The sequence below is a fragment of the Aquarana catesbeiana genome, linkage group LG03, assembly GCF_042186555.1.
Source record: "Aquarana catesbeiana isolate 2022-GZ linkage group LG03, ASM4218655v1, whole genome shotgun sequence".
In the NCBI taxonomy this organism is placed as follows: Eukaryota; Metazoa; Chordata; class Amphibia; order Anura; family Ranidae; genus Aquarana; species Aquarana catesbeiana.
The window spans coordinates 171,199,668-171,216,196 of NC_133326.1; the positions used below are offsets into that span (position 1 = coordinate 171,199,668).

The window sequence follows — 16,529 nt, forward strand, 5'->3', positions numbered from 1 at the left end:
GAGCTTGCAATCTAAGATCTCTAAGGCTGGTTTCACGTAGTCTGTCTACTCAGTTTTTCAGGTGGACCTGATCGGACCATCCATGGCTCTCTATGGAGCGGCAGATGTCAGCAGACACCCTCCAGCATCCGTTTCTATCTGACAGCCCCATAGAGGACAGCGGGGCTGTGTCCGCTTTGCGGAGCGGACATTGACCTGCCATCCGCCTACTCAGCAGGTGGATGCGGACTACAGACAAAGCCCATGTGAAACCAGCCTTACTCACATTCATACATACACATACTAGGGCCAATTTACACATGAGCCAGTTAACCAGCATGTCTTTGGAGTGTGGGAGGAAACTGGACTACCCGGAGGAAACCCACGTAGGGACAGGGAGAACATGCAAACTCCATGCAGGTAGTGCCGTGGTTGGGATTCGAATCAACGACCGTACTGCTGCTAGACGGAAGTGCCAACCACTTAACCACTGTGCTACATTTAAATACAGGATAACTTGATGTGGGAAGCATAGGCGTGCGCAGGAGATGTGCATGGGCACACTCTAATCACTACGTGCAGTGCTGCTTGCATCTCTCCCACCGGCTGCTGCGGGGGATGTTTCAGGATGGAGAGTGGGGGAAGGGGCTAGTAAATATGTCATTTACCGGCCCCTTCCTTTTCCAAATGAACATGGTGAACACACTCGCTCACTGTGTCCATTCATGACTAAAGGCATAGTAAACTGTACTATGCTTCAGTTTGTGAATGAACAGGAAGTTGCTCAGCACAGAGCACTTCCCATTGATTCACTGTCCAGTGCAGCTGAGGCTGCAGAGAAAGGCATGTGTGTTTGAGTTTTGGGGGTGCACACCCTAATGCAATAGGCTGCGCACACCAATGTTGGGAAGCATAAACATTGTTTATCCCCTTCCCACCGAGTGTACACAGATGTGCGTACTCGGCTTTCGGGGGTTATACCGGTATGATGCCCGCAGCTGCAGGAATCATCCCCGTACCATTTTGTAGAGCGGGCCCGATCGGCTATCCATGTATAACAACCGATGTGGCTAAAAGCCGCTCGGCTGTTATAGCGGAGGAGCTGCCCCCCCTCCCGCCGCTCTTACCGGGCCTCCCAATCCACCGGGAGGCCTGATCACCAATCCGCCACCTCCGGCGGCTGCTGACAGTCTTCTAATTGTAAACGCGTAAGCGACGTCATGACATCACTTCCTGTTTACTCGGCCGCCAATGGCGCCGGTTATATAAAAATATACAGTATTTAGAATCGCTGTTTTCGGCGATCTGAATACTGTGAAGTACAAAGGAGGGATTGGAGGTCTTTTAGACCCCCGATCCCTCCATAAAGAGTACCTGTCACCACCTATTGCTGTCACAAGGGATGTTTACATTCCTTTTGACAGCAATAAAAGTGATCAAAACTTTTTTTTTTTTTTTTTTTTTTTTTTTTTTTTTATATACACAATTTCTCAATATAAAAATAAAATAAGAAAAATAAAAATTTAAAGCGTCCCCGTGAGCTCGTGCAGCAAAGAAAACGCATACGGAAGTCGGGCCCGCATATGTAAACGGTGTTCAAATCACACATGTGAGGTATCGCCGCAATCGTCTAAGCGAGAGCAATAATTCTAGCGCTAGACCTCCTCTGTAACTCTAACCTGGTAACCGTAAAAAAAATTTAAAGCGTCGCCTATGGAGATTTTTAGGTACCATAGTTTGTCGCCATTCCACGAGTGCGTGCAATTATAAAGCGTGACATGTTTTTTACTGTTTGTTTTTTTTTTAAATTCATGAAAGTGTCCCTTTTCCCAAAAAGTTGCGTTTAAAACACAGCTGCACAAATACCGTGTGATAAAAAGTATTGCAACAATCACCATTTTATTCTCTAGATTCTCTGCTAAAAAATATATATTATATATTATATATATACTGTATATTATAATGTTTTGGGGCTCTAAGTAATTTTCTAGCAAAAAATACGGATTTTAACTTGTAAACACCAAATGTCAAAAATAGGCTTAGTCATGAAAGGGTTAAACTTCCCAGATAATTTTTCCTGCATTAAAAAGAAAACACATTAGGCATAATGTGAATGGAAGCTTGAAAAGTTTAAGACCAGTGAAAGTCATACATTCTTACCACCTGACTTGAAGCTAGTATTCTATAGCTGTGTGTATATGTACAGTTGTGCTCATAAGTTTACATACCCTGGCAGAATTTATGATTTCTTGGGCATTTTTCAGAGAATATGAATGATAACACAAAAACATTTCTTTCACTCATGATTAGTGTTTGGCTGAAGCCATTTATTATCAATCAACTGGGTTTACTCTTTTTAAATGACAGAAACTACCCAAATGACCCTGGTCAGAAGTTTACATACCCTGGTGATTTTGGCCTGATAACATGCATACAAGTTGACACACATGGTTTTGAATGGCTATTAAAGGTAACCATTCTCACCTGTGATCTGTTTGCTTGTTAGTGTGTGTGTGTGTGTGTGTGTGTGTGTATAAAAAAAGGTCAATGCGTTTCTGGACTCCTGACAGACCCTTGCATCGTTCATCCAGTGCTGCACTGACGTTTCTGGATTCTGAGTCATGGGGAAAGCAAAAGAATTGTTTGTAGGATCTGTGCGCAAAGGAAGTTGAACTGTATAAAACAGAAAAGGGATATTAAAAAAAAAAAAAAAAAAGGAATTGAGAATGCCAATCAGCAGTGTTCAAACTATAATCAAGAAGTGGAAAATGAGGGGTTCTGTTGAAACCAAATCACGGTCAGGTAGACTAACTAAAATTTCAGCCACAACTGCCAGGAAAATTGTTCGGGATGCAAAGAAAAACCCACAAATAACTTCAGGGCAAATACAGGACTCTCTGAAAACATGTGGTGTGGCTGTTTTCAAGATTCACAATAAGGAGGCACTTGAAGAAAGATGGGCTGCTTGGTCGAGTCGCCAGAAGAAAGCCATTACTACCTAAATGCCACGCAGTATCCAGCTTAAAATACGCCAAACAGCACAGAGACAAGCCTCAAATTTTCTGGCACAAAGTCATTTGGAGTGATGAGACAAAATTGAGCTTTTTGGCCACAACCATAAATGCTACGTTTTGGAGAGTCAACAAGGCCTATGATGAAAGGTATTGAGGTGGATCGCTGATGTTTTGGGGATGTGTGAGCTACAAAGGCACAGGAAATTTGGTCAAAATTGTTGGCAAGATGAATGCAGTATGTTATCAAAAAATACTGGAGGAACATTTGCATTCATCAGCCAGAAAGCTGCGGATGGGACATACTTGGACATTCCGACATGACAATGATCCAAAACACAAGGCCAAGTTGACCTGTCATTGGCTACAGCAGAATAAAGTGAAGGTTCTGGAGTGGCTGTCTCCTGACCTCAATATCATTGAGCCACTCTGGGGAGATCTCAAACGTGCAGTTCATGCAAGACAGCCCAACAACTTACAGGAACTGGTGGCTTTTTGCCAAGAGGAATGGGCAGCTTTACCCTTTGAGAAGATAAAGAGCCTCATCCACAATTACCACAAAAGACTTCAAACTGTCATTGATGTTAAAGGGGGCAATACGAACTGGGGTACTTAAACTTTTGATCAGGGTATTTTCTGTTGTCATTATGATTTTAAAAAGAGTAAACACAGTTGATTGATAATAAATGGCTTCAGCCAAACACTAACCATGAGTAAAAGAAAAGTTTTTGTGTTTTATAAGAAAAAAAAAAAATATATATATATATATATATATATATATATATATATATATATATATATATATATATATATATATATATATATAATAATGTATGTGTATATAAAATATATACATACACACACACACACACACACACACTACTGTGCAAAAGTTTTAGGCAGGTATACTGGTTTGGCTCTGTGAGGGCCAAACCCTCACTTCCAGGACTCCATGTTCTTTACGCTGAATTCTTAGTGACATTGGCTGTATATTTGGGGTCGTTGTCCTGCTGCAGAATAAATGTGGGTCCAGTTACATGCCTCCCTGATGGTATGGCATGATGAATAAGTATCTGCCTGTATAAGACCATCATGCCAAAAGGGCTTCTTTCTTGCGTTCTTTGATGGACACAGCTCTTCTGTTCTTGACCACAGGCACTAGGCAGAAAAAAAAAACACAGCACCACCTATGGGCAGTCCTAGCTGATATAAAAAGCCCCTCTCTGCCATAGGCAACACTTCTTGCACTTTGTGGTCGGGGAAGCACATTATCAATTTGTAGTCCTCTTGTTCAGCCCGGCTTCTGCACCTTGGGTTTTTACCGATGTGTTGGTCCCAGTCCTGGCTTTGCTGAGACATTGGGGGATTGCTGTAATTGGTTATTTGGACCACCTGCTCCTGCAAGCAGAGACTCATTCTGCACTGTTGAACAATTCTGAGATCACGATGCACACGCTGCAGGACTTCGGATGGGTCCTGAATATGAAGAAGTCGTCTGCCAGGAGTAGAAAGGAAAAAATTGCTACTTCTCAGAACACAAACAGATCTGGCTTCATACGCATCTAAACAGCTCTCTAGGTTGGGTAGGGTAAATGTCTTGAAGATGGATGTTCTCCCTAGATTTCTATATCTTTTTCAAACCATCCCCATATATATTCCCACCTCGTTCTTTCAAAAGCTTCGACAGATTTTCTCCAAATTCATATGGAAGGGAAACCGCCCCAGGATAAAGTATGACACAATGACCCTCCCGAAGGTCCGGGGGGGGGGGGTCCCGGATGCTTCTACGTATCATAAGGCGGCGGTACTCACACGTATCGTAGACTGGTTTCACCACTCCTCCTCCAAGCTATGGGTCCAATTGGAGGGGCATCTCAATGAGGGTAATCTTTGCGCCCTGCCGTGGAGGAGTGGTTTCTATATCCAGATGTGTTCCGTGAGATTTAGCTGCATCGGGGGACCCTAGACGTGGACCTTCTAGTATCTCGCCTCGACAGCAGGGTACTGAGGTTCGTGTTGAGTGCGAGGGACCCACTGGCGAATGCAACGGATGTGCTGGTTGTGCTGTGGGTGCCCCTGCCAGCTGCTAATTCGAGAGGACCTCCTGTTTCATGGACCAACTACCATGTTTTACCTTCTCTGGCTTTCATGGCATGGCTATTTAAAAGCCAGGTTCTGAGAGAGGAAGTTTTTAGGCTGTGATCTCTGCTATGTTAAAGGCATGCATGTCTACCTTTCCGAAGATTTATCATTGCACCTGCAGGGCTTATATTGCATGGTTCGAGGATGTGGGTGCCCATCCACACTCCTTCTACGTGGCTCGGTTTTGGTCTCCAATAGGGCATTGATTGAAAGCTTTCATTGAGTACCATTTAAGGGCCATGTTTCTTCCCTGGCCACGCACTCCTTGATTTGTATCTTCATTCAAAGGGTTTGCCATGTCGCATTCCCTTTTTGCCACTGGAGAACCTGAATTTAATTTATTCGGTCCTCCAGAAGCCTCCATTTGAGAGTATTGGGGATATTCCGCTACTTACGCTTTCTCAAAAAGTCGCCTTCTTGGTCGGTAGCACTCCTGTATGGTGGGTATTGGAGCTGGCGGCCTTATCATGTAAGTCTCCCTATTTGGCTTTGCACAGGGATAAGATGCCCCTCTTTTTCCTCCCAAAGGTGATGTTGGATTTCCATCTGAATGAGGACATTGTCTTGACTTTCACACCCTAGATAGATTGTTCTGTACTACTTGAATGTGGTCCGGGCAGCTCGTGTGTACTTGTCTGCTATGGCCTCCTGAAGGATGATTCTCTTTTTGTGCTCAGATGTCCCAGGGAAAGGCCTGGGGGCATTACTCTGCCACTATTTCCTGTTGGATTCTGCCAGATGATTGTTTAGGCATCTGCTATTAAGGGCCAGGCTCCTCCCTTCCATTACAGCAACCCCACCAGAGCAATTAGACAACTGTGTCTTAGGTTTGCAAGGCGGGTTACCTGATCAACTGCACACACACACCTTTACTACCTTTTTACAAAGTTGATGTGTTTGCAGGCCACTGTTGAAGGTTTCTTGTTCCCTTGATTGGGGGGGGTGGTCATGTTTGCCTGTTTTTTTTTGTTTTTTTTTTTTTGGTTTGCCAACCCCTCATTGCGGAACTGCTTTGGGACACCCCTATGGTCAAAAATAGAAGAGCTGTGTCTGTCAATTTAATGCAAAGAGAAAGGGATTTTATGGTGAGTAACAAATCTTGTTATTCTTACCCCTTTTCTCCTTTATTTTGCTGTATCAGCCTTATGTTTTATATATTAGCATTTAAGTATTTAAAGAGGGAGTCCCGCGAAAAAAAAAAAAAAAATTTAAATGTCAGCAGCTACAAATACTGCAGCTGCTGACTTTTAAAATTAGTACACTCACCTGTCTCAGGGTCCAGCGATGTCGGCTCCCGGGTGCTGCCGCCGCCATCTTCTGTAAGGGAATCAGGAAATGAAGCCTTGCGGCTTCACTTCCCGGTTCCCTACTGCGCATGTGCGAGTCGCGCTGCGAAATCTGAACAGTCCTTGCTGTCTCTGGGACCCATGAGTGTCCCAGCAGACAGCGCGGGGGGATGGGAAGTGGCGTGGGAGTCTACGCCCGGAAGTGGGTGCAAATACCTGTATTCGGTATCTGCATCCCCTCTCCCCCCTGAAAGGTGCCAAATGTGACACTGGAGGGGGGGAGGGTTCCAAAAAGCTGAGGTTCAATTTTTGTGTGAACCTCTGCTTTAAGTATTTTACTAGCACTTAAGTATTTTAACTATGAATTGCACACAATTGCATTTCAAGAATGTTTGATTTTAAAACCACATACTCTTAAAACTTGTTTTCTTGTGTTTTTAGGTTCTGGAGATCTTAGCACAGATTCTGTTGAGCTGAGTCCAGCTAAAAAAAGAATAAGGACAGTGTGCAAATGTGGTGCTTCAACTTGCAGAGGATTCCTTTAATATCAAAAAGTTCCAACTAATGGTGTGCATATTTACTTTGTTGTGATGAGATTTAAATTTTAAAGAACGTGGATGATATTTTAGTGACTTTGTATGAAAGATACAGTTTTGTGGGCGTGTGTTATGCTTAATAAATGTTAATGCTTGTTTTTGAACTTTTTGTGTTGAGTGAAGTGAATATTGTATAAACTGGATAAAGAGATTGGGTAAATAGTTTAGTGCGTTATATGAGAAGTAAAACTAAAGTGTTTATTTTCAGTGACCCACAGCTGTACAAAGAAATGGCTTCTTAGTTAGAGGTGGTGTTTTGCAAACTGAACATCAATAACTAGCATTGCTGGGTTTCGCAGCAAAAAAGATTGTTGTTTTATTAGAATTGTGGTATTAAATATGCCTGTTAAACTATCAAGCTTAGCAATATTGTCACACAATAAAAGTTTAGAATTACTCTTCACTTTAGTAAGGGCCAGTTCACATCTATACATTCTACCAATCTACCGAGCACAAATATTTAAGCCGGCCATGGACAGATCTATATGTGGCCCGTTCAGTAGGAACTAGCCAAATTTCAATTGGTCTATGGGCATGCTGGTAGTACTGAAGTAGATCCATCGATCAACTTCAGCAAAACCAACCTGTCATTTATTTTTTTCACCCAGTCACTGCTGGCCGCGATTCTTGTGTTCTGTCGGTGGGGGGGGGCTCCCTGCCCGCAGAACACTAGTGGGATTCCCCCCTCAACAGTGACTGTGGTGATGGGGGGTGTTCTGCCCTCATTACACGTGGCTGAGGTATAATTAGAGAGACAGCTAACTCTCCTCCCTTAACTCATTGAGGCAGGTGCTAGGTCCTTTTTTCAACTTTTATTGCAGGAAGCTATAGAAAAACTACAAATAAAAGAAATAACATGCAATCAGTGTATAAAATATACAGTCCTGACACAATAGTCTAACTAGGGAAAGGGGTTATAAACATACCGGTGAAATGTTTCCGTTAGGCTGATGATAGAATTGCAGCTGAATAGGATTGGAGTCCCCCTGGAGAAGATACATGGATGAAAATAAGATGGCTACTGGGGCCTGTTTCTCAGACCTCATGGTCTAGACCAGAGGTCTCCAAACTATGGCCCTCCAGGTGTTCAGGAACTACAGTTCCCATAATGCCTAGTCATGTCTGTGAATGTCAGGGTTTTACAATGCCTCATGTAGTTCCGCAATAGTTAGAAGACAGTAGTTTGGAGATCCCTGGTCTAGACCACTAGGATGGTGGGAATCTACGGTGGTTTTTCAGCAACTACCTACAGTAATCTATAGAACTATAAGTATACAAAAGAACCACTAGATGGCAATATTACAATTTAATTTACATAACATTAGCATATTCAACAATTAACAAAAGAACATAAGAAGCACTTGCTGAAGGCATGACACTCCCCGCCTGGTATCCCATGGATACCAACTATTATGGTCCTTCTGGGGAGAGTAGTAAAATTTAGTTTGGACACAGGTTTGAGGAAAAGTTTTTAGGCTCGTTTTGCCCAATGACCTTAACCTCAACTTTCCTGACTTTCCCATCTTCGCTTGGAAACACTTGGGTTATCAGGCCCAAGAGCCTATTGTTTCTCCTTGACTGAAAGTCTTTCATGAGAACAACAATGCCAGGTTCCTAGTTAGGCTTGCTGTCTTGCCATTTGTTTGTTATCTGTAGACTGGTACTGCTTCCTCCACTTGTTCCAGGATCCAGCTGCAGGTAAGGCTCCTTCCATGAACAAATGCCCTTGGTTCTCAGTCTGTACGTGGTAATGTTCCAAAAGTAGAGAAGCAGCAATATGATGGCCTGGGATTACTACTGGATTGCTTTCACCACAAGTCTTGCATTGAAAATGCACCCTCCGACTTTCAACAGTCCTTTACTGTCTACAAAGGGATTGAGTTTCTTTAGAGGACAGTCTTTTGGAACATTCTTGTGTTTTTAAAGGCATTCTAGTGTTGGTGTATAAGTCTCTTGTTTGACACAATGTATGATAACATTTTTAGCTTGTATGAGCTCATCCACTGTGTATGCCTTGCGACAATAATGCCAACCTTTGCAATGTCTTGATCCTGTAGGTGTGGCTCTAAAAGATCTGGCTATGTGAATTAAGCAGGTTATAGCTCTGTGTAAAGACTTCCAAGTGGAGAATCTATGCAAGCGCCTGGATCCAAACAATTTGTTAGAAACTGTTGTGTGTAGTGCAGAAACCTGAGGGTGGATTTCTGCAACAGATTCGGGCTCCAACAGTCCATATGTGCCTTTTTTCAGGAGTGCTAGGCGCTGGTTTGTACAGGAAGGGGTGGTCTTGTGAACCATGTACTATCGCTAAGGCAGGATGCTGGCACAGCCCTTGTAGCATGATCTGCTGGGTTATGATCAATTGATACATATTGCCACTGGGTAGGCTGTGTAGACTTCCTGATCCTCAGGACTCTGTTATGTACATTGTGAATGTAGCCCAGCACTACCTTGCTGTCCATATAAAACTGTGTCCTCAAGTTCTGCAACTATTTCAGATGTAATTGGTTCTGCTAGCTACTAGAAAAGCAGCACAAAGTTTTTTTAATCTTTGAATGGTGGTCCTTGGACATGGTGCTAGCTTGGCCTTACCCATTACAAATCCAATATGGATTTGACCCTTGATGTCCACTGACTTAAAGTAGTCTACTGCAGCTATTGCTTTTTACTGAAGCATTGCAGAATACACATGGCTTTCTGGACTGAACTTATGCAGGGGAAATGTGAGCATATGGCCTATGTATTTGTAAGTTAAATAATGTCTTTAAAGGGTCGCTCCATGTTATCCATAATGTCTTTCTTGGGAGGAAGTGGAGAATCCCAATCATGTGTCTGCAGCAAGCTCTCTGAGTAAAATCTTACCTTGGACAGTCACTGGTGCTGCAAACCCGAGTGGGTCATACAGACTGTTTGTTTATGGTAGACAAGACGCCTTGGCTCCTGGTCGACCTGGAAGGTGAGGGTGTCGGAGTTGAGGTCCCAGTTCAGTCCTAGGCTGCGCTGCTTGGGTAGTGGGTCTGTTGCCAAGTCTAGGTCTTTCAAATCACTGGCATGATCTTGAGAGGGGAAGGCCTCCATAATGGCCTTGCTGTTTAAAGCTATCTTATGCAGCCTAAGGTTTGAACAGGCAGGTGTGCTTTGGGTCCTCTTAAGTAGACTGATTGCAGCCTCAGGTGATGGAAGTGACTTCAGGCCATCATCTACATAAGTCTCTCTCAATGAACTGTCTAACATCTTGCCCATAGTCTTTCACCTTTTTTGGGCAGATCGCTTAAGCCCATAGATACGTGCACTTTAATGCAGTATTCTATAATGTCTTTAGTGGGGTTGTTATCCCTAAACCAGAAGAGTCTCAGAAAGTTCCTGTGTTCCTCCTTGACTTATACAACGGTTTCACGGTTTTCGTCAGCAACTATGGCGATGGCTTCCTTGCTGAATCTGATGAGAATGCCAAGAAGTGTGTTGAGATCTGGTCCTTTTAAGAGGACATCGTTAAGAGAGATTCCTTCATACTGGGAGCTGGAGTCAAATACTACTTTGATTTTCCCTGGCTTCTTGGGGTGGTAAACATCAGATAGGTAGGTACCAGCACTCTTCTTTCTCTTTCAAAGGAAGAAGGTGCCACCTCTGCATGGGGCCACCTCTGCATGGCTGTCTTCAAACATCTTACTCATGAACAAGAAGAAATGCTCTTTCATTTCTGGTTTCCTTTGAAAATTGCACTTGAGAAAAGAAAAGCGTTCTAGAGCATGTAGTCTGTTGTTAGGAAGACTTGGTCTCTGTTTTGAAAGGTAAAATAAAGGCGACAGTGCAGAACTTTGAGTGAGGCATGTAGACACCAGTCAGGGGTCAAGACAAGGTACTTTATTTACATACCATAAAAATCATAATAAATGTTACAATATAATTCATTAATATCCACAAAAGGAACATGATTGAACATGACAGTGGAAAGGGATTGAGCCTACACAACCTGAGAACTTCCTGTTGCAGCAGAATAATTGAACTTCATGAACATTTAACATTATACATATGAATAATAACCAGATCGGTATGAACATTGCATTACAAAGGCTCTACGCATTTCGTGAAGTATTTATATCCACTCTTCAGGAGCAGCAATGTAAATCTCTGAAATGAAATGAAACACAGGGGTTTCAAAGTCACTGCCTAGGAAAAAATGAAAAATAAAACAGCAATTACAAGAGGAGTGTGGATCAAGGAATCTAACCTTGTCAGAAAAATACTCACAATCGCCATGCGACAGTGCAAAAAATTAGAGCTGGAAACCCCCATTAGGGCATCTTTTCCGGGAGCTGTGGTAGTGTTAGGCATGGCTCCCGCATAGCCACGTAGGGAGAAGACAAATATCCATAGAGCGATGGTCCCTGAGGTATAGTTGTGGGAGGTAAATAGGCTCATCTTAGGAGACTTCTACCACGGGATCTCCCGTTTCCCCTTTTGGAAGCCTTGGACGTCTCCGCGCTGTGCATCGATGTTACGTCATGTGCAGCGTCTTCTTTGTGCCGTCACGCCGCTAGTCTGATCCATCTGCAGCTCGTAGGGTCTCTCTTTTGACTCCAAGCTCCGGACGACTCCGTTCTGGTGTTGGCTCCTCCCCCTTACTGAGCACGCCGTACGTGGGAGTGGTTGTGGCATATGGGTCCCTATAAGTCTCATTTGGAGCAGACTCCATCGTGCGGGTCTTCCCTGACATCTTGGCGATACACTATATACCTAATACCATGCTTTCTTATGGTCAAATACGAGGTAATCTATACAAGTTTTTTTGTGCTTACAACTCCAGGTTGCTGTTATCATTTTAGCACCTAGTAGCTGGCACTAATGATAATTACAAATCATATATTGATATTCTCCATAGAAGTCTCCTAACATGAGCCTATTTACCTCCCACAACTATACCTCGGGGACCATCGCTCTATGGATATTTGTCTTCTCTCTACGTGGCTATGCGAGGGCCATGCCTAACACTACCACAGCTCTCTGGAAAAAATGCCCTAATGGGGGTTTTCAGCCCTAATTTTTTGCACTGTCGCATGGCGATTTGTGAGTATTTTTCTGACAAGGTTAGATTCCTTGATCCACACTCCTCTTGTAATTGCTGTTTTATTTTTCATTTTTTCCTAGGCAGTGACTTTGAAACCCTTGTGTTTCATTTCAGAGATTTACATTGCTGCTCCTGAAGAGTGGATATAAATACTTCATGAAACGCGTAGAGCCTTTGTAATGCAATGTTCATACCGATCTGGTTATTATTCATATGTATAATCTTAAATGTTCATGGAGTTCAATTATTCTGCTGCAATAGGAAGTTCTCAGGTTGTGTAGGCTCAATCCCTTTCCACTGTTATGTTCAATAATGTTCCTTTTGTGGATACTAATGAATTATATTGTAACATTTATTGATTATTATGATTTTTATGGTATGTAAATAAAGTACCTTGTCTTGATCCCTGACTGGTGTCTATGTGCCTCACTCAGTCCCGCACTGTCTCCTTTATTTTGTCATATATACAGGGATGGAGGGATGAGACCACACCAGGTCTCTTCCTCATCTAAAGTCCCAATCCCCCCCCCCCTTTTTTTTTTCTGTTTTGAAAGGCAGGGGTGCTACCCAGCTGTTTGCATTATTTGGGGAATTGTGGGGGCCATTGATTTTTCTCACCTTGTGAACGCTGATGATTTCTCTCCCAAACAGGAGAGCTATCTGGCAAAAAGAAACACATGCTCCTGCACTCAAAAGAATACAGTGGGGTAAATAGGGAAAGAGGATCTTCACAAATTACGCCACCGCATCAGCTGTGCTGCTACTCTCAACGGGTCAGGGAGAAACTCTACAAGAAAACAAGGACAGAGGGCGCACCAGCCTTGTGCATTACCTTTGCAACACTGAAATTTATTAAAAGTATAATAGCATACTCACGAGTGATAAAATCAGGCAGATAGTCAAAAGTCCATCATTTGCATCATCCAGCAAGATTTGCTGGCCAGTACACTTGGGTAGAATGAAAGTGCAAAGAGCTGATGTGTTTCCGGGGGTATCCCCTCTTCTAGCTCTACTCCTCGAAACGTGTCAGCTCTTTGGACTTTTTAATCAAAAAAAAACAGTAAAGTTAGCCCAATTTTTTTTTCTATATTGGGAAAGATTACGCCAAGTAAATTAATACCCAACATGTCATGCTTCAAAAATGCTTATCCCAGAGTTTCACTTTAAAGTTGAACTCTTGCGATAAGCAAATATTGCCTAACTAAATGAGGCATGGGTTTTGTTATTTGAATCTTGGTCTGCTTTGTATATTTCTTCCAGATCTGTGCAGTATTCCAGTATGAAACCTTGGGGTTTATTGTCTAAAGATGGACCATGCAAAATTAGTCAGACATCTGCATAGAAACCAATCAGCTTCCAGGTTTTATTGCCAAAGTTTAATTGAACAAGCTGAGGTTAGTAGCTGAATGTTTTCCCTGCAGAAGTGACTAATTTTGCACTCTCTAGCTTTAGTAAATAAACCACCTAGTTTCTGTGCTGGAGCTTCCTGTAATAAAGACCGCTCACTGCTGCGCTCTCTCTCTCTCTCTCTCTCCTTGTACAGGGTGACTGGTCTGTTTTCTGCAGACAGCCTGTAGTGGGTGGGGGCTGCTGGGTCCCTTCCACAGCTCAGCACCTTGCACAGACTATGTACAGCACAGTGATGAAACAAAACAGTCTTTGTACTAAACGTATTGGAGTCCAAAACAGGAACACACTGACCAAGAAATTAAAAGAGTTAATATGAAAGTCGATCAGACACCACACTCCTTGCAGCTCAGTGCTCAACGGGAGACTGATAGCTGTGAAAACATAAGGGAATACTAGCACACAGGCTCATGGTGCAAATAATGTCTGTTTATTGTAATAAAAAGGATCAAATCTACACACATAGGTGAATCATAAGCGTCAAACAGTTCCTCCAATGAAGAACCCTGAACAGGGTCACATCCGAGCGCCGGGGTACATGAGATATCCACAGGATAGATGGATAAGCTGGCTCCACAGACACTGGCTCATCAAGCAGCTGCTGACAGGCTGCGTCCACTGAGTCCAGGAACGGCTGGTCAGGAAAGAGCCTGTCAGCAGCTGCTTAATGAGCCAGTGTCTGTGGAGCCAGCTTATCCATCCATCCTGTGGATATCTCATCTACCCCGGCGCTCGGATGTGACCCTGTTCAGGGTTCTTCATTGGAGAAACTGTTTGATGCTCATGATCCACCTATGTTTAAACGTAAGTGTATCGATTTTATCCTTCTTTTTTTTTTCTTTTTTTTTTTTTTTTTTTTTTTTACAATCAGACAAAATTTGCACCATGAGCCTGTGCGCTCATATTCCCTTATGTTTTCATAGCAGAGTGATGATGTCACTACTAACATTTACAAAGCAGAAAAAAAGGGGGTTGCAAAGGCATTTGGTGCACACAGTCATTTATATCCTTTGTGACTATTGAGGAATTTAAAAGAGTTTCTGTGCCTGGAGTTCTGTTTTAAGTTTACTCCCATAAAAAAAAAAAAAATCATGATCTCTACTGCAGGGATGGGGCAACCATTATGAACTTCCATCTCCACTTTCAGCAGGGATCACATTTGGTTATGCAACAGGCCCTGTGGAATTTCATAGTGGGGACTGCAGGAAAGGTTACTGGCTCCTTTCTAAAAATGGCAGTTGCTGTCTTTGGCTTCAGCATAAACATTTTGATATTACTGGCACATGGCAAGAATTGTGAATTTGCTAAATTAATCACAGAACTGGGAAGAAACTGACCGTGAAACACATTGGTAAAGTTCCTTTTATTTTCCATTGACTGAGAAAGGCACATAAACTGTCAGCTGACACTGCTTGCGTCACTTTTTTTTGCTGCATAAAAAAAAAAAATATCTATGGACAGGGTACAACAAACTTTGCTTTTGAAACATGATCTGAAAGGGAAACTAAAATGATTTGGGTAAATTTTCGTTTATGTATATATTTTGAAGTTTTTTTTTTTTTTTTAACATCACATTCACTGTGTGTGTATATGTCTGTGTGTATAATATATATACACACAGTATCTCACAAAAGTGAGTACACCCCTCACATTTTGGTAAATATTTTATTCTATCTTTTCATGTGACAACACTGAAGAAATGACACTTTGCTACAATGTAAAGTAGTGAGTGTACAGCTTGTATAACTGTAAATTTGCTGTCCCCTCAAAATAACTCAACACAGCCATTAATGTCTAAACCGCTGGCAACAAAACTGAGTACACTCCTAAGTGAAAATGTCCAAATTGGGCCCAATTAGCCATTTTTCCCACCATGGCAACAATTGGAGGCACCTTTCTGGCAGCAACAAGGGTCCCAAAGAAACAACACCGAGGGAAAAGAGGAGGAAGGAAGAACAAAATGAAAGAGAGTAGTGAGCAACGGGGCATACACACGGTCGGACTTTTCGGTTACAAAAGTCCGACGACCAAATCCGGCGGACAATCCGATCGTGTGTGGGCTTCCCCGGACTTTTCAGCGGGCTTTTCCAGTCGCAAATCTGACGGACTTTAGATTTGGAACTTGCTTCAAATCTTTACGTCGTAACTCCGCCGGACCCAGAAATCCGCTCGTCTGTATGCTAGTCCGACGGACAAAAACCGACGCTAGGACAGCTATTGGCTACTGGCTATCAACTTCCTTATTTTAGTCCGTGTACGTCATCACGTACGAATCCGTCAGACTTTGGTGTGATCGTGTGTAGGCAAGTCCGTCAAAAGTCTGTCGGACTTTTGTAGCCAAAAAGTCCGACCGTGTGTACGCCCCATAAGGGAATTTTTAATTTGAGTGGAGAATTTTTTACTTTGAATGAGTTGAGGGTTCTCGAATTAGGTTTAAAATATGCACCTGATAAGGGATTAAATACATTTGATGCAGAAACATTTGTAAGGAAGCTTAATATTAAAAAAACATTTTTCAGAAAAACTGATCACCATTATTCCCAATATCAAACAGAATTATAAAAATAGTGGGCTAAAAAATCAGTCAGTTTTCAACCCCAAGAAGTCGTCCAACCATTTTTTGGAGATATTCAAAATAATGGTCGAACAGGATATTGGACTAATAAAAACAAAAAAAGGGAAGATAAAAGGTAATATCCAAAAGGGCATCAAGGCATTAGAAAAAAGGAGAAATATAGGGGGTCATTTACTATAACTCCAGGAAGTACTAGGCACTATGGCAAATAATAGCGCCCATTTTAGCCAAATGGAAACAAAACCGGCGAATTTGCGCATGAAAATTATAAGCGGGGAACAAGCCTTTGTAAATTCTAAATTTCCGCGTATATACAAATGCCAATTCTTATCAAGTTGTTATATAGCACTGTACTGTAGCCATGATCCATGTATGTGAAAGAAACATTTTTATCAGAGATGTGTTCTAGTTCCTGTGCATCTATTGATTTATATTGCAATTAGTATTCCTAGTTTTTTTTTCCTT

The 16,529-nt window shown here is 42.4% G+C and overlaps 1 protein-coding gene across 1 annotated transcript in view; it reads left to right on the forward strand.

The window, feature by feature from the left end:
- SUV39H2 (SUV39H2 histone lysine methyltransferase) overlaps positions 1-7,118 on the forward strand; it is a 32,549-nt gene extending 25,431 nt beyond the window's left edge. Inside the window, exon 6 of the mRNA XM_073619530.1 lies at positions 6,860-7,118. Coding sequence (XP_073475631.1) covers positions 6,860-6,963 — 104 coding nt within the window. The 3' untranslated portion in view covers positions 6,964-7,118. The remainder of the gene's footprint in view (positions 1-6,859) is intronic.
- Positions 7,119-16,529: the final 9,411 nt, after the last annotated feature.